The following is a 27,840-nucleotide window of genomic DNA, read 5'->3' as shown; positions in this document are numbered from 1 at the left end:
AGTAATTAGAAAGATAGAAGGCGAGAGAAAGTCCGTCAAGAATTATACAGTAATAGTGGATGCAACCGCCTATTCGGCGCATATTGAGCGACTGTTTTTATATTGCGTTATGTTTTATTAGACAGGGACTCCGGAAAATGGAAAATCCATGAACGCTTCTTAGAGTTTGTCGATAGTAACGCAAAAACAGGAGAAGCTATCGCTGAGCTGATTCGCAGCACTCTAAAAAAGCACAATACTCCCCTGGATGACTGCCGTGGGCAAGGGTATGATAATGGCAGTAATATGAGCGGTCATTACAAAGGAGCGCAGAGTCATATCCTGAGAGATAACTCCCTCGCAATATTTGTACTTTGTGCTTGTCATAGTTTAAATTTATGTGCAGTGCATGCTGCTGAATGTTGTGCAGAAGTCATCACATTTTTCGGTATTATGCAGAAATTGTATAATATCTTTAGCGCAAGCCCTCAGAGATGGGAAATTCTCAAGGAAAAAACTAATTGCTCCTTGCACAGCATGTCACAAACACTATGGTCTGCTCGTGTGGATAGTGTGAAACATTTTGCAACTCACATTCCCCAAATATTGAATTGAGTACAGAAACAGTAACGGATTCGAAAGGTATTGAAGCATATATGGGGAAATTTGAGTGTATCCTCTTAGCCTCAATTTGGCTCAAAGTGTTGACGGTAATCAACCATCGAAATCTGGTACTGCAAGCTAGAAATGTCACACTGGACGTGGAAACTGAAAATATACATAGCCTGATTGATGAGTTGAAGAAGTTCAGGCGTCAGTGGTCGATCATACTTCAAGAATGTAAGGTTCTGGCAGGGAGTACAGGAGTTGTGAATACCTTCGCAGAGAAAAGAAGGAAGATAAGAAAGCGCCAGTTCGATGAATTACCTGGCGAATCACCTGAGTGTGATTCCGAAACTCAATTCAGACAGCAAGTTTTTTACGTTCTTTTGGACTGCTTGATTGGAAACATGACAAGACGTTCCGGAGCCGTAAATGACATATCGATTAAATTTAGTTTTTTGTGGAAGTGTCAGGATCTGACGGAAGAAGAGTTCAGAGAAAAGGCAGCGCATTCTGCACGATTTATGGTATCGATATTTCTACGGATATAATAGATGAAATCATTCATCTCAAAGCTGTCCACTTAGCAGATTTGGGATGTGATTCGCTGCCACCATTTCAACTTCTGAACAAATTTCATGACAGGTGGAAGTATTATTTCCGAACATCTGCATAGCATTAAGAATCACCATTATCGCGAAGTTCACGCAAGTGTTCGCGTTTCACTTCTTTTATTCGGGTGAACTTTTTCCGCCTATCGGCAATTTCGGGCGAACAAAAGTTCACTTCGATACAGCTGATGCTCTATTGTGAATTAGCAGTGAACAAATAATTTGCTTACAATTGTGTAAATTTTGTAACCTAGCATATATTTCCTTAAAATACAACAAAAATAGAAATAAACAATTTATAAAAGAATGTTTAGTATTACACTTAGGTTGGTATTGATTGAGCGCGATTGGAATATAAATGTGAAAGCGATTCGGAGACAATTAAGGGACAGTTCTAACCCTTTGGAGCTAAGTGATTCACTGTCAGCACGTTTGAATAACAAGTTAATTTTTTTTCAATTAGCTTTCGCCAATATTACAGGCTAAACAAGCCGGCATTCTAATATGTGCTTGATATTCTTAACAACTCCTTGTCACCATTGAAGCAAGAATTTGGAGTTCCACCAATTGTAAAGTTGAGTACATGTCTTCGTTTTTCCGCATAGGGAAAAGGCGTTGGAAAGGACCATGAAGTGGGTCTTAGCCAATCTTGTTTCAGTGAGGTGCTCAACATTTTGGAACCGTCGCTTTGTCCACAATGGATAATTTGACCGACTGATACGTTGTCATAAAAAATTGAATTTACAAAAAAAAATTGAATTAGCATTCCTGTATTGTTTCCACTCAGCTTCCGATTGTGCATTATTTATTGAGATATTTATAATAATAAAAGTACATATAATTATAAGAGTATCAAATTTCAATAGAAAAAATTACTAACAGATCAAAGCCGAAAAAAGTAAAAAAAATTAAATTTTGCAGGCTCGAAAATTATTATTTGGGGTATGCGTAGTGGAACTTTTTTCCTGAGCCCAAATCCTATCGACAAATCGATGGCGCGATATCGGTTAATAAATAGTCCAAGTCTAATACATATACATACGGTTCTATTCTAAACTAATTTTTCTTCGAGTTATGGCTTTGGTATGGCATAGAAATTTGCTTAGTCATAAAAGGGTCGGTGCCGCGCCCATTTTTTTAAATTTGAAGTTTTTCCTATTTATGTTTAAAAATCCACTTGGGAAATGAAATACCATTGATATAAAGCTCTTTTTTGTAAAGATAAAGCTTATTTTATTTCGTTAATTTTTCTTCAAAGCATTTCTTATAGTAAAGGCAACCTCTCTGCCGAATTTTGTTACGATAGGTTTAACGATTTTTGATTTATGATTAATAATATTTCTAAAATTGATTTTATCACAAGTGGGTGGTGCCACGCCCATTTTAATTTTATCAAGAGTCTCAATATCAGTCCACACGTCAAATTTCAACATTCTAGGTGTATTATTTACTAAATAATCAGGTTTTTTGTTTTTTCCAAAATGTTATTTATGAGTGGGCGTGGTTTTAATCGGATTTCGCTCATTTTCAATACCAATCTATTCAGATAAGCTAATGTACCAAATTTGGTGAAGATATCTCAATATTTACTCATGTTATCGTGTTAATGGACAGACGGACGGAGGGACGGACATGGCTCGATCAAAGTTTTTTTTTGATACTGATGATTTTGATATATGGAAGTCTATATCTATCTCGATTCCTTTATACCTTTACCAACCGTTATCCAATCAAAGTTATAATACCCTGTGTACAAGTACAGCTGGGTATAAAAACCAGCGAACTGCAATATGATTAAGAGTATTATAATACAATAGTATTGGGAGAACGATTTTATATGACTGCAGCAGAGGAAATGTGTTCGAAAGAGTAAATGTATTGCTTCTTATTTTCATAGTTGCCTATAAATTGTAAAAGCTGCAACGGACATACTCCTCGTACATACATATGTACGTTTGTAGCACGAATTTAACACCTACCAATAGCCAAAATAAATTCAATTATGTAAAGCAATTATGGGAACTTCGTTTACTTACTATCTTTACAAATAAAAACGCGAATATGTTGGAGAAAACGCAATTTTTTTGTCTTATTTTAAATAAATTTCATTTCCGTACATCATCAGTATCAGTTTTAATTCCTCAAATAAAGTAAATTAAAAACCTCAACGTTTTTACATAAATACTAGTTTTGTTCTATTCCGTAAATGGTTGCTAAAACTTGCTGAATGAAAGTCGGGTAAAACTTTGTAGCGAGCAAGAAATATCAGCAAAATTTAGATACACATTTTTTGTGTTTTTTTTTTGGTAGTTTAAAAAAACTTGAATGAATTCTTTTACTAAAACGAGATAGATATATACTTCTATATATCAAAATGATCTGGGCGAAAAAGGAAATTCATTACGTCCATTACCATGTCCGTCCGTCCGTAAACACGATAACTTGAGTAAATTTGGAGGTATCTTAATGAAATTTGGTATGTAAGTTCCTGGGCACTCATCTCAGATCGCTATGTAAAATGAACGAAATCGAACTATAACCACGCCCACTTTTTCGATATCGAAAAACCGAAAAAGTGCCATAATTCATTACCAAAGACGGTCAAAGCGATGAAACTTGGTAGATGGGTTGATCTTATGACGCAGAATAGAAAACTAGTAAAATTTTGGACAATAGGCGTGGCATCGCCAACTTTTAAAAGAAGGTAATTTTAAAGTTTTACGAGCTGTAATTTGGCAGCCGTTGAAGATATTATGATGAAATTTGGCAGGAACGTTACTCCTATTACTATATGTTTTTTAAATAAAAATTAGCAAAATCGGATGACGAACACGGCCACTTTAAAAAAAAAAATTTTAAGTCAAATTTTAACAAAAAATTTAATATCTTTACTTTATATAAGTAAACTAGCAGACCCGGCAGACGTTGTTCTGCCCTAAATTTGTATATCTGCATACATTTTAATAAGCATTTTCCGTCTAACTCTCCCTCGCCCCTCTACACTTTTTCCTAATCCTTATATTTACTCCTCCCTCCGTATTTTTCGCTTCATCTATCTCCATCTTGGTCTCATTCTATCTCTTTCTCAGTCTCCTCCTTCTCTCTTCTCTCAAATTTTTCTCATTCTTCTTCATATCTTATTGCCAGTCCTAGAGGATGGTATGTATTTTGTTCCAGTCCCATTCCGAGTCTCAGTCCCAGTCCCACTCCGAGTCTCAGTCTCAGTCCCAGTCCTAATCCCAGTCCCAGTCCGCCTCTGGTCTACTTCCCGGAAAAAAGCATCGGAAATACTAATATAGACACATTTATATATGTACCAAATTCAGGCAAATCGAATAGGACGTATGTAAATAGGTACATATGTAGGTATTATTAATTCATGTCTTTATTTCGGCTTCGCATGCATATTTATCAGTTTTGCCAGGTTGATGCGACTAAATCGAATATCACAATGAAAATTACTTAAAAGCTCTCAGCAACAGCTTTCATTTGATATCCAAAATACACACATTCTAGGGGTGCCGGGTCCACGTTTTGGCCTATATCTCGAGACCCTAGTCACCAATAGGTATGAAAACTACCCTGTACTAAAGCACTCATCAACAGCTTTCATTTGATATCCATATTGTATAAACACATTCTAGGGGTGCCCGGGTCCACGTTCTGGCCTATATCTCGAGACCCTAGTCACTGATAGGTATGAAAACCACGCTGTACTAAAGCACTCATCAACAGCTTTCATTTGATATCCATATTGTATAAACACATTCTAGGGGTGCCAGGTCCACGTTTTGCCTATATCTCGGGACCCTAGTCACCAATAGGTATGAAAACTACCCTGTACTAAAGCACTCATCAGCAGTTTTCATTTGATATCCATATTGTATAAACACATTCTAGGGGCGCCCGGGTCCACTTTTTGTCCTATTTCTCGAGACCCTAGTCACCAATATGTATCATGGTCCACTTCCCGGAAGAAACATTATCCGACATTTTATTCTAGATATAACGCTACCTACATACCAAATTTCAGGCAAATCGAGCCATATATACGACAGTTTATAATAAATCGGTCCCTGGTCCACTTCCCGAAAAAAAAACTTCACAAACACTCTCCGGGTTCCTATTAAGTTATCCTAAAAATTTCATGGCAATCTTTCTATCCGTTGTCGGGCATAGCTTCTATGACGATAACTGTTTTCTGTGAAAATGGGCGAAATCGGTTGAAGCCGCGCCAAGTTTTTATACAGTCGACCGTCTGTCCTTCCGCTCGGCCGTTAACACGATAACTTGGGAAGAAATCGATATATCTTTACTAAACTTAGTTCACGTACTTATCTGAACTCACTTTATCTTGGTTTAAAAACAGCCCAAATCCGACTACGACCACGCCCACTTTTTCGATATCGAAAATTTCGAAAAATTAAAAAAAAAAATGCCATAATTCAATACCAAATACGAACAAGTAAGGAAGGCTAAGTTGGGGTGTAACCGAACATTACATACTCAGTTGAGAGCTATGGAGACAAAATAAGCGAAAATCAATCACCTCGTAGTAAAATGAACCTAGAGTAACCCTGGAATGTGTTTGTATGACATGTGTATCAAATGGAAGGTATTAAAGAGTATTTTAAGAGGGAGTGGGTCATAGTTCTATAGATGGACGCCATTTAGGGATATCGCCATAACGGTGGACCAGGGCTGACTCTAGAATTTGTTTGTACGACATGGGTATCAAATGAAAGTGTTAATGAGTATTTTAAAAGGGAGTGGGCCTAGTTTCTATAGGAGGACGCCTTTTCGGGATATCGCCATAAATGTGGACCAGGGGTGACTCTAGAATTTGTTTGTACGATATGGGTATCAAATGAAAAGTGTTAATGGGTATTTTAAAAGTGAGTGGGCCTTAGTTCTATAGGTGGACGCCTTTTCGGAATATCGGTATAAAGGTGGACCAGGGTTGACTCTTGAATGCTTTTGTACAATATGGGTATCAAACGAAAGGTGTTAATAAGTATTTTAAAAGGGAATGGGCCTTAGTTCTATTCGTGGACGCCTTTTCGAGATATCAACATAAACGTGGACCAGGGGTGACTAGAATGCGTTTGTACAATATGGATATCAAATGAAAAGTGTTAATGAGTATTTTAAAAGGGAGTGGGCCTTAGTTCTATAGGGGGCGGCTTTTCGAGATATCGCCATAAATGTGGACCAGGGGTGACTCTAGAATTTTTTTTGTACGATATGGGTATCAAAAGAAAGGTGTTAATGAGTATTTTAAAAGGGAGTGGGCCTTAAATCTATAAGTGGACGCCTTTCGAGATATCGCCATAAACGTGGACCAGGGGCGACTCTAGAATTTGTTTGTACGATATGGGTATCAAATTAAAGGTATTAATGAGGGTTTTAAAAGGGAGTGGTAGTAGTTGTATATGTGAAGGCGTTTTCGAGATATCGACCAAAATGTGGACCAGGGTGACCCAGAACATCATCTGTCGGGTACCGCTAATTTATTTATATATGTAATACCACGAACAGTTATCCTTCCAAGATTCCAAGGGCTTTTGATTTCGCCCTGCAAAACTTTTTCATTTTCTTTTACTTAATTTGGTAGGTGTCACACCCATTTTTCAAAGTTTTTTTCTAAAGTTATATTTTGAGTCAATGGACCAATCCAATTACCATTGTTTCATCCCTTTTTCGTATTTGGTATATTATTATGGCATTTTTTTCATTTTTAGTAATTTTCGATATCGAAAAAGTCGGTGTGGTCATAGTCGGATTTCGGCCATTTTTTACACCAATATAAAGTGAGTTCAGATAATTACGTGAACTGAGTTTAGTAAAGATATATCGATTTTTGCTCAAGTTATCGTGTTAACGGCCGAGCGGAAGGACAGACGGTCGACTGTGTATAAAAACTGGGCGTGGCTTCAAGCGATTTCGCCCTTTTTCACAGAAAACAGTTATCGTCCTAGAATCTAAGCCTCTACCAAATTGCACAAGGATTGGTAATGTTTCGTTCGACATATGGCATTAAAAGTATCCTAGACAAATTAAATGAAAAAGGGCGGAGCCACGCCCGTTTTGAAAATTTCTTTTATTTTTGTGTTTTGTTGCACCATATCATCTCTGAATTGAATGGCTTGATTTCAGAGTGTCATATTGTCCACAACTAATGAATATGGAAACATACTACTGACGTCAATGGTATGTTTGACGATCTGGAACAATATCATTAATTTGCGGATGAGTAACCGAGAGGCTTGTAAAGCGAAAATTAAAAAAAAAAATATTTGGAAAGGTTTTGTTTATATGTATTTATGGAAACCGACGTTTTGCCTCAAAATCTCGCGTATCGTTTAGAAAATTTGGGGTGTAGCTCCTTGCGGAGAGAGGGAGAAATACTTAAAATGGTCACACTTTTGTAGCGTAGTTTCACCGAAGGAGATGTTCTGGGCTAACTCTAATACACGTGGTCGGCACGATTTCTTTAAATTATTTGTGGCTACATGCTGGTCACGCATAAAGGCCACTTACGGTTGCTATCAATTATCTGCTAATAGTCATGACTCTCGTGGCACAGCTTTAACGATCACCATCAATGCTAACGTATTGTTGATCGCGCAAAAGTGCACCTTCAGTTTTTTCGGTTGTTTCTAGGAGCTACAATTCCCGACGCGCGAACAGTAGCAATCCCGACCACCAGTCGCTACCACGCATCCTGGCCCTTATACCATATGCCAGCACACAAGCCATAGGACAGCGACTTCGAACTCATACCTTCGTTGACGTCACTTTCCTAGAAGCTCTAGGTGTAGCACCGCAGACTTTCTGACGGGTGCGTTTGTCACGCTATGCTTCCGAACTACACCAAAAAATATACCTTGAAACGTTAGGGAGTGACTATTCGGCCAAGGATGCCGCTCTCGAAATCATAAGCAGTCTAAGTGGATATCATTGCGTAACACATGGGTGAAAATCGTATAATCCTTGGCGCATCTACATAATTTAAACTTTATAAACACCGTGAAAAAAATGCTAAAATGTAGACCAAAATTTGTAGACGTTTGTGTTCGATACTTTGACTTCAATAGTCTTCGTTTCCGGCCTTATCATATAACAGCTCATTATGGACGACCGCCCTCAGTTTTCAGACTAGTTCGACTATCCCCTACGTTAGGCTAGTAAAACACACGGTCATTTGTTCGACTGTCTTGAGAAGCTTTTACTTCACCACTTTGAGTGTTCTTGCGAAGGACAAAACCTAACCTGGTTAAAAAATGTGCCTACGTATTCACATTTGTAACAGGAGCCGTCACGTGTTGGTCATATTTAAACATGGTTGATAGGCTATATCCAATGTGATTCACTCCAATGGACTAGTTGGGGATGGTGTCTCAACTTTAGGAAATGTCGAACCGGGAGACTTGGGTGTTGAATGATGAAGTGTGAAAATCAAAATTAAGATTTCAGACGCTATTTTATAATTCAGCAAATAAAGTGATTTTTCAAACCCCTCTCATACGTGTTGAAGATATATGCAACTTAAGTGTGAGCTGAGAATCATTTCAATTTAAACCACTGGAGCCTACTAAAGGATTTTGAATCACTGACTTCGCTTATTCTTCAGCCAATCGGGATATAAATCTCGGCACCTTTTTCGGGTAACTTGCTTTTTTAACAACTTGAGGACAATTTGAAAATATGTTCGACTTAGGTCATTTTATTTAAATTTATTGTTCTTTATTATTTTTTTGAAAAAAAATTATGCGAAGTGAGCATGTAAATTTATTACATAACATTTCTTTTAGTGTTTTGTTTTAATAACTTAGTGAATTTGGTGATGCGAAGTCCGTGTTAAGCCTCCATTGAAAGCGCCTGTTTTCTCAAATAACTCTTGAACGGTTAGAAAGTGTTAAATTTACCAATTAGATTTTTTTAACTGGCAGTGATGCGCATCCCCTGATACCCCTTTCGACCATATCGGACCAATTTTCGAAATTAAGAATAAATGGCCTAGACAGTCTTAAAAGAGTAGAAAATATAGTAACGCGCCCAACGCCGCCGCCGCCAGGCAGATATTTTTGTCATTCGGCGGCGGCGTGCGAAAAATGGCCAAAATCAGCGGCGGCGGCGGCGGCGGCGGCGGCGGCGTTTATCGGCGGCATATATCTCTAATACAAACACATTCCAGGGATACCCTAGGTTCATTTTCCTACATGGTGATTTTCCCTTATTTGACAAAGGATGAAGGAAAATCGCTCCAAAAAACGTCACCCTTGGTCTACAATTTAGTCGATATTTCACAAATGTATGTGATATGGAATTGAAAACCAATTATAAACAATCTACGAAACCCTACGAAACAAACGCAGCTAAGCTCTCAGCTACATAAGTATGTAATATTCGGTTACACACGAACTTAGCCTTCCTTACTTGTTTAAGTTTGCAATTTTGGAGTCAAGTTATGAAATTTTTTTAATCTTACGAAACCTTCAGTAAGTAATTTTAGACTAACAAACTACAAGTTTGAAGCCCCTTAACTCCGAAATGAGTTTTAGATATAAAAAGATAATAAGTTTATCAAAAAAAAAAAAATACGAATTTTAAGAGGCTTCAATCTTGTACGTTATTAGATTAAAATTATGTATTTAAAAAAAGTTTTCTAAAATTCTAAATAAAAAGTTAAAAACTTTTATAAAGATGCTTAAAAATTACTCAATTTCTTGTTTCCAAAACATCTTGTTATACTATTAAAAAATTCATTTAAGTTAAATAATAAACATAACTGATGCAATTTGTAAAATAACTTTTTCTGCTTTTTTTATAAGCAGACGTTCATATTTCGAATGAATTTTGAGAGGCTGTCCCCATGATTCAATTACCAGAGGTTTGTTCTCCAATGATGACAGAGCTTTGACACTCCCAAATTGAAAAATCTGGACGGGCTGCTTTTACGAAGTAAGGAAAATGGGGAATAATTCAATCCCCTTCAGCGAAAATTGTAGTAGAAAAGTACCTTTAGTAGTATATTAGTAGTGAATGCCAACATGTTTTGGAGGAAATAATTCATTTTCTACTAAATATTTCGTGAATTGATATTGGTTTGGTCATTCTTTCACAATTTGTTTGAAGAATGCCGTACGTTAGGAATTTATTCAAAAATAGACTATCAAAATTTGTTTCAAAAACTCCCTATCTGAGCATTGAACTTATGCATTTTGACATAAGAGTGAGTTAATGAAAAGCATTCTGAGATAAGGTGTTCTTCAATCTAATTCTAATATAGGGCGTTTTGTGACAAATCCTGAAATGGGAATTTTTTTTTTAATATTTTGAACAGGCAGCCGACATGGACTCTTACTCAGCAGCCGCAATGAACTGATAAAAAAAAAAAACAGAAAATGGCTTATTGTCTTAGAACTTTATATTCCGGCATTGACTTTGACAGAAGAGCTAAGTTTTTGTGCGGTCCTGCTACACAGCGAGTTTTCACCTTATTCTGAAATTTCTTTTCCGTTAAGTATTCATGGAAGTCTTCCGGATAAACCGTTAATTTAGAATAATCGGAACACGTTCATTTTATACTACGTCACGAGGTCCGAATATATCAAATAAGTATATGCATATTGTTCCAAATATAAACCGATTCCCCAAATTCTTAAATGGAGATGAATGTTCCGAACATACGGAATGAATAAGTTAACATGCCCAATGAGTACATTTGGCATCTCCATTATTTACCAATGACATTTTTAAGTGAATCGATTTACTAGTCGAGTTTTTGGCGAGGAACGATGAATTTTGAATTGGTTTAGGTTTCACATGTTCATAGGCTTACGAAAGAGCACAATTCCTTGATGTCCGTACTTTTCATAAAACCACACTAATAGATTATGGCATAGTTAATATATTCATCATAAAATTTAAAAATTGTTCTAAGGAATTATGCAGTTAAGTACTTATCGGGTATTTGTAAACTGATTGCTTCCTATTTCTACTACTAATATTTTTCGAAAAATCGCCAAGAAACAACACAGTTAACGGATGTCATTTCGATTTGGGAGAAAAATGGCTGCAATTGTCAAAAAATGTGTCTGTCGAGCAAACTCTTGTAATTGATTGTAATAGGGCTGTCCCTATTTGGTGTTTTTTTTTCATAATACATTAGAGTGTGTTGGTCCCCATACGAAATTTAAATGTTACAAAAATCCGCCTCTGAATTTTTAAATTTGATATGCCCTTGATTTTGCCTTAAGAATATCACTAGTTCCCTTTAATGTCCTTTTGAGCTCTGCAATCGTATTCGCGTATTCGTTTTTTTCATAGTTTGGTGAAGAGAAAATCATACATTAGGGGGTTACAACTGGTTTAGCAGAAAGAACTTTAAGAAAATGACCTCGAAGGAAGCTCAGACATTTTCCGATACCCTCTCAACATAAGCTTTAAGCGTATTTTTGAAACAACGTTTTTCGATCTAGTCTATTATACCTATTTCATTTATTTATTTTCCCGACGACTTGACAGGCCGGCTGCACGGCCGTTGTGAACGAATTTTGTAATTAAAATTTAATTAACTTCCCGATAAGCTAAAAGCTTGAAACTTGGAATATAATCCAGAACGCGATGACAATGCAATAATAAGAAAAAACTCCGATAGGTAGGTAAGTGGCGCATGGATCGAAATATTTCAAAACATCGTATTTTTGGTCCGATTTGGCTCATATTTGGAACACATATTACATACAGGAATAGAAAGCGACCGATGAAAAGAATCGCCGCTAGGTGGCGCAGTGATCGAGATATTCAAAAAATCGTATTTGTGGTCCGATTTGGCTCATATTTGGAACACATAAAACATACAAGAATAGAAAGCGATCTATGAAAAAAATCGCCGCTAAGTGGCGCAAGGATCGAGATATTCAAAAAAATCGTATTTGATGTCCGATTTTGTCCATATTTGGAACACCTAATACATACATCAATAGAAAGCGACCTATGATGTCCGATTTGGCTCATATTTGGAACAAATATTACATACAAGGAACAAATATTACGGGCAAAGCAACATCAAAAATTTTAGAAATAAGGTTTTCCAATTAGAAGAAAATTTTTCTAAGCGGGGTCGCCCCTCGGCAGTGTTTGGCAAGCGATCCGGGTGTATTTCTGCCATGAAAAGCTCTCAGTGAAAACTCATCTGCCTTGCAGATGCCGTTCGGAGTCGGCATAAAATCATGTAGGTCCCGTCCGGCCACTTTGTAGGGAAAATCAAGAGGAGCACGACGCAAATTGGAAGATAAGCTCGGCCTTAGATCTCTTCGGAGGTTATCGCGCCTTACATTTATTTTTTTTTTTTATTTATTACATACAGTCCAGTAGAAGTGACATCAAAATATTTTGTAGTTTGAGGAGGGACAAGCAGACGTGGCACAGAGTCGAGTAAAGTCTTTGGAATGATTATGTATTGAGGACTTAGATTGTAAAAAATTGTCAGGAAAGAGTCCTTATAATAATGAGTCAGTAAATGAACTAAATAGAATGAGAAATAATAGGCAATTAAATAAAGACTAAAAACTTGAAAATAAAATAATTAAAAAATTTTTTTTAAGTAAAACGGTTTTATTGAAAACAATACTTACATGAAGAATAATAATACTAAAAGGTAGAAAATAAATAGGTAGGTCCCAGGTACTAGTCATCACACTTCTCATCAATCTAGGGCGTTGATCAGACAAATAAATAAAAACGTTGTGCGCGTGATATTTCTAAAAACGGGAGGCGAAGCATAACCTGATTAAGGTTTAGTTGGTCTTATTTATACATATATGAAAATATCATTTGTAAAGCCGTGGACTATCAATAGAACTTTGACGCGGTCCACGCTTTTATTTTTTTTGTCTGACCAACGCCCTAGATTGGTGAGGAGTGTGGATGACTAGTACGTGGGACCTACCTAAATATTTTCTATCTTTTAGTATTATTATTACTTCATGTAAGTATTGTTTTCAATAAAACCGTTTAGGTTAAACATTTTTCTTTAATGATTTTATTAAATGTTTAACACAGAAGAGTTGAACATTGGAATGAAAAACTTGCACGTCGAAGATCGCCTTACCTCGACTTCCAGATCGGCATGTTTCGTTTCAGCAAACGATTGAAGAATGCCCCGTTGAAAAACTTGGTTTCTTTTTTTCTAACGCCCATCTCAGCGTGAACTTTGAAATGTACACTTTTCCTTCGTATAAATTGTATGAAGGAAAAATTTGTACATTTTAAAATTCACACTTACCTGTTCGCGCGCTACCACAATTTTTTATACTCAGCGTGCTTTGCACACAGAGTATATTAACTTTATGTATGTTTGTTTAATGGTGTGTTCAGTTTATACTTACATATATTTAAGAATTCATGAGCTTAACACCGGCTTATAATAATTGAATTTCAATTATTATGTTTTCTAAGAGAAACTGAAAAGAATGAAACATTTACTGGCATATTGCTATGGAACCATTTCGAAAACCGCCGGTTCGAATCCCGGTGAAACCTTTGATAACATTACAAAATTGCCTGATGATGATTACGTTGGCGGTTTTCGAAATGGTTCCATAGCAATATGCCAGTAAATGTTTCATTCTTTTCAGTTTCTCTTAGAAAACATAATAATTGAAATTCAATTATTAGCCGTGTTTTTTAACACGCGCGTATACGTTTCGTTTGCGCGTGTTAAAAAACGCCTATCTTCGCTTAGATAATGATTAGGAGACCCATCTAGCGGCTGTGGTTAAACAACTAGCTACAGCAACAGGGTGTGCCGAAAAGCGGAGACGCAACGCTCTGATGGCCATAGGGTATAACATATAGCTGAATCAGTTGCGATGAATTGTGGACACACATAGAATACATATAATTAGTGTAGAGGGTGAAACAAAGACACATATTTCAGTTACATCTGAGTATAATGCGTATTGAAATTTAGTAGGACAAAATCTATGCGCAGCAATTTCAGAGGTGTATTTATAGTTTGTCGACTAGCAGTCAATATAAAGTTTAAGCGTAAACGGATATACGCGTGTTAAAAAACACGGCTATTATAAGCCGGTGTTAAGCTCATGATTTCTTAAATATTAACTTTGATTGGATAACGGTTGGTTGTACACGTATAAAGGAATCGCGATAGATATAGACTTCCATATATCAAAATCATCAGTATCGAAAAAATTTGATTGAGCCATGTCCGTCCGTCCGCCCGTCCGTTAACACGATAACTTGAGTAAATATTGAGATATCTTCACCAAATTTGGTACACGAGCTTATCTGGACCCAGAATAGATTGGTATTGAAAATTAGCGAAATCAGATGATAACCACGCCCACTTTTTATATATATAACATTTTGGAAAACACATAAAACTGATTATTTAGTAAATAATACACCTAGAATGTTGAAATTTGACGTGTGGACTGATATTGAGACTCTTGATAAAAATTTTAAAATGGGCGTGGCACCGCCCTCTTGTGATAAAATCAATTTTACAAATATTATTAATCATTAATCAAATATCGTTAAACCAATCCTAAAGAAAATCGGCAGAGAGGTTGCCTTTACTATAAGGAATGCTATGAAGAAAAATTAACTAAATCGATTAAGGACCACGCCCACTTTTATAAAAAAGATTTTTAAAAGGGTCGTGGACGGATAAAATAAGCTATATCTTTGCAAAAAAGAGCTTTATATCAATGGTATTTAATTTCCCAAGTGGATTTATAACAATAAATAGGAAATACTTCAAATTTAAAAAAATGGGCGTTGCACCACCCCTTTTATGACTAAGCAATTTTCTATGTTTCGTGAGCCATAACTCGAAGAAACGGATCGTAATAAAATTGGGTACACAAATTTTCCCTATAGTAGAAAATATTTCTGGTAAAAATGAACGGGATCGGTTAAAAACCACGGCAACTTAGATATAAAACAAGTTTAAAAGGGTCGTACACTAGAATAATAAGCTATAACTTAGCAAAAAATAGCTTAGAATCAATGATATTTCACTTATCAAGTTTTATTGTAAGAGGAAATGGGGAGACATTTTTTTTAAACGGGCGGTGCCACGTGTTAGGTAGAAAAGTAATTTATCTGAAATGAAATGTACAATTGAAAATCACGCTGAGTATATATATTCGGTTACACCTGAACTAAGACACCTTTACTTGTTTTTATTTCAAATCAATACCTCGAACAATAGCCAAATGTCCACGAAGCCATAGCAAAATCGCACAGAAAATAATATCGAAGTAACAGAGATGGTCGGGATAGTATATTAATGTTATTGTTGTATTAACGATAAAGGCACTCCCCTAACATTTTGGGGAGTATTTCGATGTTGATGGTCCTTTGCCGTGTATAGACCAGGCACCTTCCGGTAACAAAGCACCATTAAGGTACTAGCTTTACAAGACCACATTAAACCTTCTAAGCTATGCCACCCAAAATGTTTTCTCTAAAATAAAAAAAAATTATGCTATTTTTTTTTTTTTAAATATACGGTTTTATATTTTTGCTGTGCACTTACATATAAGATAAATAGTTTCAGTAGAAATTTCGTGCGCTTCGACATTTTTGTTACCTAAACAATGAATAATATACTATAAAAACAAATTAACTCACATAATTTCTTACAAGTAAAATCTACAACTAAGCATTTGTATACTCTATATGTATATATTATTATCAGTTTTTCTCTTTAACTGTGGATGGTACCGCTAAGTTTTGTATCGGTATAACCATATTGAATGGATACTGCAGTAGTTCGGCGCAAGATGGGCGTTTCTTTTGATTATGCTGCAAGCAATTTCTCGCCATCTGAAAGCGAAGAAAAAGTTAAATAACTAAAAAGTACTCTTCTATTCAGAACTGAAAGTCAAATAACATAGTTATGATTATAAAGAAAGATTCCTTGACTATATTTTTTTAGATTTGATATGGAAGTGGCTCCAATACTTCCAGTTTGAAATTCTCTTTTATATGATGAGCGCCCGAATTTTAAAACATGTTGAATAAGGGAAAAATATTGAAATTTGATTATCTCTTATTGCTATTTTTCGCGCTAACTTCGTTTGCGTCTACTAAATATGTTAGAGCTCTCTTACACGAATCTATTTTTGATGTTCAACCAAATTATAAGGTATTTGATGGTTGTACATCAAGAATTCGGCCAGAAAATCGACTCGTGTGAGAGTCTTTATTAAACGACTTAAATTTTTCGAAACCGAAAAAAAAAATTGACTTTGTGTATTTGAAATTCCATTTCTTTTTGCAATAAAGTGTTACCTTAGGTCAACTCTAGTAATAATAAAAGTAAAAAATTAATTAATCATCATATATATGTAAATATTTACATGAACAAGCATAGCTGGATAATACAATGGTATAGTTGGATACTCAATATTGGTTGTTGGACTTGTAATCGCATTTATCTTAGCATAGATATTTTTTATATGCGAAAATGGTGTGCGTTTATATAGAAGTAAATATAATATACATCCTAGCGACCAAACGTCCGATTTCGTTGATATCTACAAAATGCGAGAGAGAGATCGAAATAAAATGAAAAAAACAAAAAAATAAAATGTTTACATTTTAAGATTGTTATCTACCTTTATCTTTGGCTGATTACTACTACGCATCGGACTAGAACCAGTTGATGTGTCAATTAGTGCCTCTGGGCTAATGTAATTGAAAGTGCCGGCTTGTGAAAATTTTATAATACTTGTTGAATCCATTGCAATATTGCTCGCAATACCAAAATCTATCAATTTTAAACGGCCATTGATCATTAGAAAATTTGCTGGCTTTAGGTCAGAATGAATGACACCTGTAAAAATATATTAATTTACAAATATGCTGTAAAGGATAAAACTAGCTGTTTAATATAGTCCAACTAGTATTTAGTTTGTGGTCCTCGGCATACCCGAAAAAGTCACTTACAGCTGTTTTCGAAAAAACAGCCTTTAAGGTTTTGAAGTGTTTGTCACAAGTTGCAAAGATTAATGACCTTTTCTTTAATATCATTGTTTGCGTTGCAAAAGTTCAAATATTGAAAAAAAAAAAACTTGTTTATGCCGGGAAAAACGCTGAGTTGTTCGGTTATGAGAAATTTCGATACATGAACCTGAGTTTTGGATATGACAGTGTAAACTGTTATTTTCTGGAAAGATTAACGTTTACAGATATCGAATCGAGCACTAACTCAATTTCGAAAAAAAGTGGCTTTCGGATATTCCGGGAAAGGCACAAAGGAGTCTTCCTCCGCCTGTTTCTCTTAAATAAGTGTAGGTCTCCCCCTTCCACTGCTGCCGAATTGGGCTGTAGATGTTTAGCCATTCTTACATAAAATGCTTTACCAAGAGTTTGACTATGACGTAAAAAAATTATATATATATTATGCTGCAAGTATCTCGAATTTATGCCTCGTTTCAGGTTCCATGAAGTGTATATATACTAAGGCCGTAGTTAAACCCTACACTGAACTTGAGTGAAGTACTGGTTATTGTGGTTGTTGTTGGGGCGATAAAGACACCCCCCCGAATGTTTTGTGGAGTGCTATCAATGTTACTGGTCCTTTGTAGATCTGGTACGTTACGATTACAAGCACCATTATATAACCACATTGAAAGCTCTATAGCTTCAAAGCTTCCGCAACCCAAATGTCAACCTCACCTACGCGAGAGGAATCCTGTTACAATATGAATGTATCATACACATATTTCGCAGGCGAGGCTCTGGCGACCACAAGTTCCTCATGGAACTAGGGGGTGGGGAGTGTGGAATGGCCTAAAAAGGTTTGTATTTGTATTTTGTATTTTATTTCAAAATTTGTTCCTAGCGCAACAATTTTGACAAATTATTTAACAGAGCTATTCATGGATAGCATGAGTAGGGTTGGGATTCTACCGGGTATTTACCATTTTTATGGGTAAATACCACGAAAATACCCGGAATATTCATTTTTTGTATCTTTTTTTGGGTATTTAAAAATCATTTGAATCGAGGCTGCTTGGAGTTACAATTCAGGAATTAAATGTATACGTCATTTGAAATTAAAAAATTTTCATTTTTGATTTTAAACAAACAACCCAGCAAACACCCGTAGTCAACAATTAGTCTGAAAGAAGTCCAAACTTTGGATCCTGTGCACTCGTTATGAACTCATTTAGGAGCCTGAAGCGAATGCTATATGCTCATATTTTGCCTCTAACATAAGTCTTATACAGGCCTCCTTCCGATATCATATATGAGCCTTATTGGCGTCATATACTGCTAATTTTGAGTCTTTTAATGACACTACTTCAGGGCTTTTAGGAAGAATTGTTGCCATATATCCGAAGCGGAAAACATAGGGGAGAAAATTGTTGTGATAAAACTCCCATGAGAATAAGATAGAAATGAAATAAGTATTAGTTGAATTAACTTTTTATTTAGAATAAATTGTTGCAGAAAAATTTCTGAGTTTTTATTCCGGAGCTGCCTAGTTTACTGATTTTAATATTTTTCGTTTGTTCATAATTTCATCAAATTGGAGTCATAAAAGGCTCTAAGGTGATAGTATTTTTGAAGCTGATATTTTTTGGACCCATATTGAACTCCAGAACTGTAAGAGAATGGTTATAGGCTACACATATTTACGCAAACAAAGCTACCCCTCAAACATGCTCACGGCGCTCATAATTTAAGAATCCGCAACGAGTCCAAAACAAGTGTCGAAACGCGTAGGAGGGTAAAAGAAAATTTAATTTTTGCCTTTTATTTAACGGCCTAAAAGCTCCTAACCTAGCATGCAAAAATTATCATTTATCAACTATTTATGTTCGTCACAGCGAGTTTGGAACAAATTTTGAAACTTGGTTACGAATTTTTTTCATTTTAATATAAAATGAATTACATTTGTACATTATTGTTACCCTTGCTATTCTCTTTTTGTATAAGCATCAACGTTTTTCCGCTCATGGACGCTTCTCGACATTTTTAATGTGACCGCAAAGCTGCCACGCTCTGTCCAGGTGTGTCGAACTATATATGACCCCAACAAGCGCTGACGATGCCTTATAAATAGGCCATATAGGTGTCACATAATCAGAGTTTATTAGTTAAAAATGATGCCAGAGAGTTCCAGTAGAGTATAATATGAGCTGTTTAAACGCTTTTTAAGACTTATGTCGGACTCTTATTTAGGCTCAAATAATATACGTCAATAGGCTCATATAGGACGACCATTGCAAGAAGGAAATACATTGGTTTTGGCCTCCCAAATGAGCACATACCGAATGTAAACGCTCCAATTTAGATATTTTTCCGACTCTTTTTTTGACTTAAAATGATTACTGGGTAAACTTAAATTTTTGCAACGACATGCATTATTGGCTAGATATTTTTGAAAAACACTGGATTACAGATTAAAACTAATTCAACCGATAGCGTAATGGATAACTACCCACCAATATAGGACAAATGGGTACATTTTGGATTGAATTTGTGTCTTTGTTTCCCATATTTTTCAAAAGATTATTTTTACCCTGCTTTTGGGTAAACATTTGGGTATTTACCTATTTTTACCATATACATATAACGAATTTACCGGGTATTTACCATTTGCGTATTTACCCCTTTCCCATCTCTAAGCGTGAGCTATAAAAATTGAACATTTATAATAATAAATTAAATTAATCAAATTAAATATAACAGATAATAGTTAAATATTTATGTATTTTTAGATATAAATCTTAAAACTAAAGAAAAGTAATTAATAAATATTAAGACATCTGTAGTGTTGTTGTTGTTGGTCGGGCTAGTACCTCAATGGTGCTTTTTTTCCGGAACGTACTGGAGCTATATCCGGAAAAGGACCATCAACATCGATAACACTCACCAAAACCTTCGGGTAGTGTCTTTATAGTTAATACAACAACAGCATAAACAACAAAAGTTTTGATATAAGGTTTCGATGTGGTCTGGAACGTACCAGATCGTATACAGCCATCGAATATTATATCGATAACACTATGTAATTTTCATCGAGTTTCTGTAGCGATATTACAACACCGACGAGTTAAGTCAATAAACTATAATAAAGGTTCATATTTCTACTTAAACTTAATTTCAAGACATAATAAACTGAAGTCGATATGCATATATTTACCATTTTGATGTATGTAGTTAACGGCTTGCAACATTTGATACCAAAAATTCATAAGTACATATAATGGCAAATTTGTGGTGTAGCTTTGCAAGATTTTATGTAGATCAGAGTCACCCTTTTCCATAACGAGAAAGAGACGTGATTCCTTTTGTAGAAGTTGGCTGTGAACGTGTTAGGCTCATATTAACACAAAATATTTCACGTGTATGTATAAGATATGATCACTTACTAGTCATATAGCGCTACGACACATACATTGCCTTGAAGTTTTGCTAACAGTTTCGTTTCGTTTAAGTAACCTTCAACAACTACGGGATCCCCGCGTAGATCAACAACCTACAACAAAATTTAGATTTTTTTTAACATGTTCTTTTAGTATCACAGATTTTAAAAATGCATTTATCACCTTTACAGCACACTCTTTCCCATTGCCATTTCTATGCGCCAAATAAACCGAGCTGGATCCACCGCAACCAATTTTCTTTTCGATTGTGTATTCTTCATTGTTTATGGATAAAATACCATCCTTTTTATTTGAGCTTGTGCTTTTTTCTTGAGTTTTCGAGTTAGCTTGTTCGTTTGCTTTCGAATCATCTAATTTTACTGGACAGTCGAATGCTTTTTCTAACGATTTTTTTGATTTTACCTCAGCCGACTTTAATTTATTATTCACTTTGTTTTTTTCCTGTGGAGTACTTTCAGCGGTGTTAGGTGTATTCGCAGCACCACCACCAATTGTATCACAAAGCGATAATGTAATACTTTCGTTGGGTAAGCATACGATAGGTGCGCGTGTAATTGCCATGGGTGTCTGAAAAAGAACCTTTTGCGAACGAAATTCATTTGCAATGGCAGAGCGTGCCTTTTGCGATTGCGTAGAACACAGTTCTCGTGGTCGGCGTTGCACAGAGAAGGAGCGTACTTGTGGTGTGGCGAATAGTGTGTCACCAGTTGGTCCAGTAGTGGATGCTGAAGCTTTAGCGTTATATGCTTCTGTATCTATTGTACTTTCAGTTTGCCGTAAGGGCGTATCTAATTCCAACCGCTTCGATTGATGTTGCGATGTAGGATCGGAATGAAATCGTTGCAATGCTCCACCAGCTGTTGCGCCGCCACTGCTCAAACTTTCACTTTCACCGCCACTTTTATTGTTAGCCACTTGGTCCTCTTTTATGCTTTGCAGTGGGCAAGATGATATATTGCGGCTTGAATGCGTTTTTCTTTCTATACTAACAGCGATTGGTTGACTGGTTTTATTGAACATTGACAAAGATGACTCTTCTAAATACTTATCTACATTTTCTTTATCATCTGCATGCACGCTTAATCTATTAAAATCGGAGAGAAAGGAGAGATTTTCATTACGGCGTTTTTTTTTGGTTGCAGAGCTTGAGCCAGGCGTATTCAGTACAGAATAGTCAGCAGGACTGTTGATGAAGGAATCATTTAGTATTGCGCAATTGAGATTGTCCGTGTTAGGGTTGTCTTCCTCTTCTTCAGATTCATCCGAATCCAGGGTTGGTAGCTCAGAGCTGCGCTTTGGACTGTTAAAGAAAAAATTCGCTTGTAGAAATAATAACAAGGGAAGCTTAAATATACATACAACATCATATTACTAAAAGCACCAAGGCTCTTTGAAGATGTCACTATTCCTGAGCTGTTGCGTACGGAGTCGTTATGTGGCGCTTCCTTGTTCGGCTGCCTAGTGAAATATTTTAATTTAGTATGAATAAATCAAGCAATTTCTTCATACTTATGTTCCACATTGTCGTCGTCTGAGTCTGGTTCAAGAATTGGCAAATCTTTAACTCTAAGCGGGTAATGAAAAGACATCAAAATGCTGTTTTGTATTAATTTACAATCAAATAAAATTGATACAGCACAGTCAAAATCAAAATCAAAATAGATTTGACAGTTGTTGTAAATTGGCATCTGCAGACAATAGGGACACCTATTGCGTAAACGAAATACAGTTTGAATGCTCCTGTAGTTTTTGGCAATCTAAGAGGCCGTTTGTTGCGTATTTATTAAACTTAGTTTAACCCCTTTCACGCAGCATCATCAGCAAACGGAATAAAAATGTTCCTTTTCTTAAAATAAACCTTTTATTTTGAGTTCTTTATTTAGGCTCGATTTTTCAGTACAAGTTTAACTCAGTTTGTCAGTTAAACTACGCTTTAACTTATTCTGCAGTTTTTCAGTCTACTTTAACGGAAGTTTAAGCTGAGCTTAACCAACTACTGCAAACGGGCCTTACTCTCGATGTTCTCAAGGCAAGTAAAACCAAAGAGGATAGATAATCTATATATATATATATATATATATATAATCTATATATATATTATATATATAGATTATATATCCTCTTTGGTACAACAGCTGATTCGACCAACCTTATGGGCATAATGGAATTATAGAAGATGGCGCATTGCGCATGTAAACATTAGTTCAGCTGTTTTTATGGGCAATTTTTACGTCATTTTCCTTTAGCTCTTGTTTTTTTCTCTTTCTTTCATTCGCTGAAGCAGTAAAGTGTGACGTGGATGCGCAGAACGAAGCAATTTTGAACTCGTGAATGCGCAATCTTCTGTGAATGATTTGTGCGTTATGGGAATCAATGTAATCGATTATTGGTGCCATATCGTAACGCTAAGGTCGTAACCGTATCGTAGCCAACCAATTGACTTTTGGTTTTTCACCATATCCATAACCTAAAAATATTTGAGTTGGTGAATTTAATAACTTTTTATAAATTTTATTCATTGTTTTGGATATGTTTCGACTAAGAGACTTATTTTCACGATTTTTAGGTTCACCAATAACTGATGCCAATTTGATATGGATAAGTAGGGTTAAGGAAGTTTAACTGGCCGTTAAGACCTAGCTTACATATAGCGAGAGAGTATTTTCTTTTTCGTATTTAACTCATCGTTAATTAAATAACTAGATATCAAAAATTTGGAACAAATCTTAGATTATCTATTGACGATTTATTGTGGACTAGGGCATATGTAAACGTGGTCTAATGTAGCGGAACCGTTTTTGAAGGAAACCAAAGATTTTTTCGTTGTATGGAAACACAGCATAAACAGTCGATTAATGCGTTAGCCGACTATAGTTGGCTAATCTATTTATAATGCGCACCTTTCGACAGATGTAAACAAACCCAGAAACGTGCCTTTATCAAAAACAAAAATGGCTTTATCTGGGGTAACAAAACAAAAACGCAAATCAGGTATTTATTTATTTGATAACATTTTATAAGACTGCCTAATTTTTCTGGGAAAGTGGCTGTGGGAGTGTCAAACTGCGCCTTTTGTTGTAACTCCGAGTGGTAAAACGTCCAAATATATGGGGAGATGCTCGAACCTCCTTGACAGTAACTTTCGCTTCGGTTAAAATGCATTTTTCGATACTCCTATGAACACTTTCCGGTAGTATACCATCTCGTTAAATGTTACCATTTAATTATTGAGCAACAAAACGATTTTAACTCTTTTATAGCTCTACCAAGGGCTCAGAGCTCAGACGACTCCGATGTTGACGGGGACAGTAGTGTTGATGCACATACCAATGAGGCAGAAGGCAACTCAGGATGGGCTGATTGCATAGCTAAAGTTCTGAATACTTCCAAGCCAAAAAAAAAGAAAACTTTGGTACTTTCACGTGCGAAAAAGGTAAAATTAGGCGACAAAGTCAAATCAAAAACCCTCGATTATGGTTTCGAGGTAGAAGGCGAACAGAAAGTGGATGAAAAGGAAGAGATTGATGAGCAAATAAAACAACGCAAGAATGTTCCGCTAGAATTACGTGTTAAACCGTCCTGGAAAGATATGGAGCGCGAGCGAACTTTACGGAAAGTAGCAACGCGTGGTGTTGTACAACTTTTTAACGCCGTGCGAATTCAACAAAAAGATATTCAGAGAAAACTAGAGGAAGCAGGACCTTTGGATAGCAGAAAGGACGCGGTATTGAATAATATAAATAAAAGGAAATTTATTGATGTTCTTATGAGTGGCAATCGTGCAAAGTCGGAAGCTATTGACAATTCTGTGAAAAATGAAGCATTAAAGGAGGAAGAAAGCAGCGACGAAGCTAGTGATAACGATGCCACACCTAGTACACAGCGAAGAACTAAGTCTGAATGGAATGTTTTACAGGCAGATTTTATGACAAATAAGAAAAACAAACATTGGGATGAAGATGATGAGGATGAAAATAATGAGGAATCTATTGTGGAAAGCGACGATGAATAATAAAATGCATACGTTTGTTATTATATAATATTTGTAACCGATATTTTATTTAACACATCATTTTTTCGAATTTGCTTTTAAGAATTGTGCATTTGACAGTCGTGCTATTCCCAGAAACATCACACCTACAAAATGTATATAAGGTAAACAAAAGTATTGTAAACAAAGAAATAAGTTCTGTTTTTAGTAATGCGACGCTAGTTTAAAAATACAATACTGGGTACGAAGCTTTAACGGGTAGTCTATTAAAGAAATTATTAAATTGGGCGTGCACTATTTTCGAAATGACCGTCGCATCTCTACGAAAGGATACTCACTTCCAGCAAGCAAACGCATTGTATTCATCTCAAGTCTTCCCCGGTTCTTTGATTGTGATAAAATATAAGCACCCATCGCAATAAGCCCAAAACCACTTACTAACCGACAAGCAAAGCAATCTTTTGTTCTTGTACTATCACCTGAAGTCATGACATGTTAAAATTAATTGCAATTCACTACGTGGAGCACCAGTATTTTTCCAATAAAATAGAGCTGGATTTTGATTCGATTAAATCGATCTTTTTTTAAACGAATGAATCGATTTTTTTTAGCCGTTGGATTTTGTTAAAAGCCGCTCACACTGATCTATTTTCAGTCCATTTGCGTGCAATAATTGCATTCACCAAAATTGGTATGACGCCTAGTTCTGAATCAACTCAATTTTTCTAGTTCATGTAATCCTTCGTTTGTATTTAGACATTCGTTATCACAACTTTATAAACAAAATTAATTTTAACACAATTTTTACAAACTTATATAAATTGTGTAAATAACTGTAACCAAGGCAATAAAAACATGACGACTATATGAGTTTACGTAACTCCTTATTTAAGTCCTTTAAAAAAGCGTAAATGTAAAATATTAATCAAATGTGTATGTATGTGGTGGCTTTTAATATTGCTGGATACACTTCTGTAGGGGATTGCACCCACATCTACATATATCCACTATCGCCGAGTAAACGAGTATATTTCCCCATGATTGCACGAATTCTCAACTTCAGTTCGGCATGTTGTGGCACGGACTTTCTAGACCTAATTTTATAAACACGCACGGTTTGCGAATATAAAATTGGCCATGTACTTGGGACGCGCACCTTTTGTTTTAAATTTAGCCAAAAAGCATTTCAAGGAGTTGTGTAGCGCAACCCTTTCAAGGGGCTGCCAGCGCAATTTATAGCTTACCCAAACCAATTCATAACCTCACCTACCCGTGGCCAATTCTGTGTGTATGGCAGAAAAGGCTCTGGCGACAAAAAGTTCCTCATGAAACTAGGGAGTGGAGGGCGAGACCGCCTTGAAGGTGCAATGTTCCCGAGATGGTGGGGCTGGTGCTTGTTACCGGAATGTACCGGATCTACATCCAGCAGAGGACCATCAACATTGATAACACTCCCCAAAACCTTCGGGGAGTCTCTTTATCGATACAAAAACAACAACAATAGAAAATTTTTTTACACGCATATACGTTTCGTTTTCGCGTGAAAAAAAACGCCTATCCTCGCTTACATAATGCTTAGGAGACCCATCTAGCGGCTGTGGTTAAACAACTAGCAACAGGGTGTACCGAAAAGCGGAGACACAACGCTCTGATGGCCATAGGGTATAACATATAGCTGAAGCAGTTGCGATTAATTGTGGACACACATAGAATACATAGAATTAGTGTAGGTGGTGAAACAAAGACACATATTTCAGTTACATCTGATTGTAATGTGTATTGAAATTTAGTAGGACAAAATTTATGCGCAGCAATTTCTGAGGTGTATTTAAAGTTTGTCGCTTAGCAATCCATATAAAGTTTAAGCGTAAACAGATATACGCGTGTTAAAAAACACGGCTAATGTCAACACACATGGTACATGGCTGCCAGCGCAATTTATAGCTTACCCAAACCAATTCATAAGCTCACCTACCCATGGCCAATCCTGTTTGTATGGCAGAAGAGGATCTGGCGACAAAAAGTTCCTGATGAAACTAGGGAGTGGAGGGCGAGACAGCCTTGAAGGTGTAATGTTCCCGAGATGGTAGGGCTGGTGCTTGTTACCGGAATGTACCGGATCTACATCCAGCAGACGACCATCAACATCGATAACACTCCCCAAAACCTTCGTGGAATTTCTTTATCGATACAAAAACAACAACAATAGAAAATTTAACAATGTCAACACACTTTGACCATCTTACAGTAACAATAGGTACAGTTTGGTATTTTAATAAAAAAAAACGAGCAAAAAATGTATTGATAATTTTTTTAAATTAAGCTTTATTAGCGCATAAACACGGTCAAATCAAAATAGTTTTTCAATTTTAAAAAAGCTCAACTTAATTTAGAATTATAAAGGTGCGTGAATGTGCGCCATTGTGTTGGGGGCTTTGAATGAAAGGAGAAAAGTAAAGAAATTTGTCATTTAACTAACTAGAAAATTTTGGCGTTGGGTAACAGACCAGCTATCCCTGTTTCAACATAACTGACACCAATTGCGAACACCAAGGTAGATCAATTCTCCCTGGCGGAGGTCTCCCCCTTCATCTGTTTCCAAATACGGGTGCCTATAGGAATATTTACTGCGCCATTGACTTTCAGGGCAGCTGCGGTGAGAGATATATAGGGGGTTATTGACAAGAGTTATTCTCTGCTTGATCTCGAAGCTAATCTTGCAGAGAAGGTAGAACTTATTAAAGAAATTTTTGCGCACAAAAGTGGAATATCTTAAAATGCTGTATATGCTCCTTGGTATCCGCGGTCGGTTTTTCTACTATAAAAAAATTAAAAAAAAGAAGTATGAGGAGGACCAAGATAGGAACAGTGTGAATTAAACCATGTGGTAGTCCTAGATGCTACCAATTAGCCCCAGTTAACGATATGAGCAGCTTTAAGGGCTAATTAAACCTCCTTAACCCTAACGCCATAGTCGTAACCATACCCATATCCACAACCATCTCGAATGTGATAGATTAATGGTGCCTTAACCTTAAAATCGTGAAAATTACATAAAAATGAAGAAAACGCAAAAAATGACAAAAATATTCCACAAAAAATAAGTCTCTTAACCATAACTAGGGCCCGGATTTTTATGCACTATAGACTGGAAAATATGCGCATATAATATGACCTAAAACATCAAAAATATGCACTAAACACATAAAGAATATGC

General features: G+C 36.0%; 2 protein-coding genes across 3 annotated transcripts; one reads left to right on the top strand and one right to left on the bottom strand.

Moving 5' to 3' along the window:
- Positions 1–15,733: 15,733 nt before the first annotated feature.
- On the bottom strand, positions 15,734–22,807 carry Mps1 (Monopolar spindle 1). Of its 2 annotated transcripts, XM_067783696.1 has the most exons (9): positions 22,782–22,807; positions 22,142–22,198; positions 21,992–22,090; positions 20,795–21,932; positions 20,618–20,724; positions 20,389–20,549; positions 16,850–17,067; positions 16,592–16,768; positions 15,734–16,055 (listed from the first exon to the last, which is right to left on the bottom strand). In XM_067783696.1, exons 1-9 carry the CDS (start codon positions 22,790–22,792, stop codon positions 15,924–15,926), a joined length of 2,100 nt encoding a protein of 699 aa, XP_067639797.1. In that variant the 5' UTR covers positions 22,793–22,807; the 3' UTR covers positions 15,734–15,923. The 2 variants fall into 2 exon arrangements, with proteins under 2 accessions (XP_067639797.1, XP_067639787.1); XM_067783686.1 differs by lacking the exon at positions 22,782–22,807 and having other exon boundaries at positions 22,142–22,291.
- Positions 22,808–23,476: 669 nt separating this feature from the next.
- Positions 23,477–24,674, top strand: LOC137250600 (RRP15-like protein). The gene is made up of 2 exons (XM_067783708.1): positions 23,477–23,623; positions 23,893–24,674. Exons 1-2 carry the CDS (start codon positions 23,584–23,586, stop codon positions 24,642–24,644), a joined length of 792 nt encoding a protein of 263 aa, XP_067639809.1. The 5' UTR covers positions 23,477–23,583; the 3' UTR covers positions 24,645–24,674.
- The last annotated feature ends 3,166 nt before the right edge of the window (positions 24,675–27,840 follow it).

This window comes from Eurosta solidaginis, chromosome 1 (genome assembly GCF_040869045.1).
Source record: "Eurosta solidaginis isolate ZX-2024a chromosome 1, ASM4086904v1, whole genome shotgun sequence".
NCBI lineage: Eukaryota > Metazoa > Arthropoda > Insecta > Diptera > Tephritidae > Eurosta > Eurosta solidaginis.
This window is presented reverse-complemented; position numbering and strand designations above follow the sequence as displayed.

What these genes read in the sequence shown, in the direction of transcription:
- LOC137250600 (XM_067783708.1), top strand. Translation starts at nt 23,584, where the DNA reads ATGGCTTTATCTGGGGTAACAAAACAAAAACGCAAATCAG. An exon ending in AAAACAAAAACGCAAATCAG is followed by an intron (nt 23,624 to 23,892) that starts GTATTTATTTAT and finishes ACTCTTTTATAG; the next exon opens with CTCTACCAAGGGCTCAGAGC.
- Mps1 (XM_067783686.1), bottom strand. Translation starts at nt 22,221, where the DNA reads ATGTCTTTTCATTACCCGCTTAGAGTTAAAGATTTGCCAATTCTTGAA. An exon ending in GACGACAATGTGGAACATAA is followed by an intron (nt 22,091 to 22,141) that starts GTATGAAGAAAT and finishes ATATTTCACTAG; the next exon opens with GCAGCCGAACAAGGAAGCGC. An exon ending in GTCGTAGCGCTATATGACTA is followed by an intron (nt 20,550 to 20,617) that starts GTAAGTGATCAT and finishes ACACGTTCACAG; the next exon opens with CCAACTTCTACAAAAGGAAT.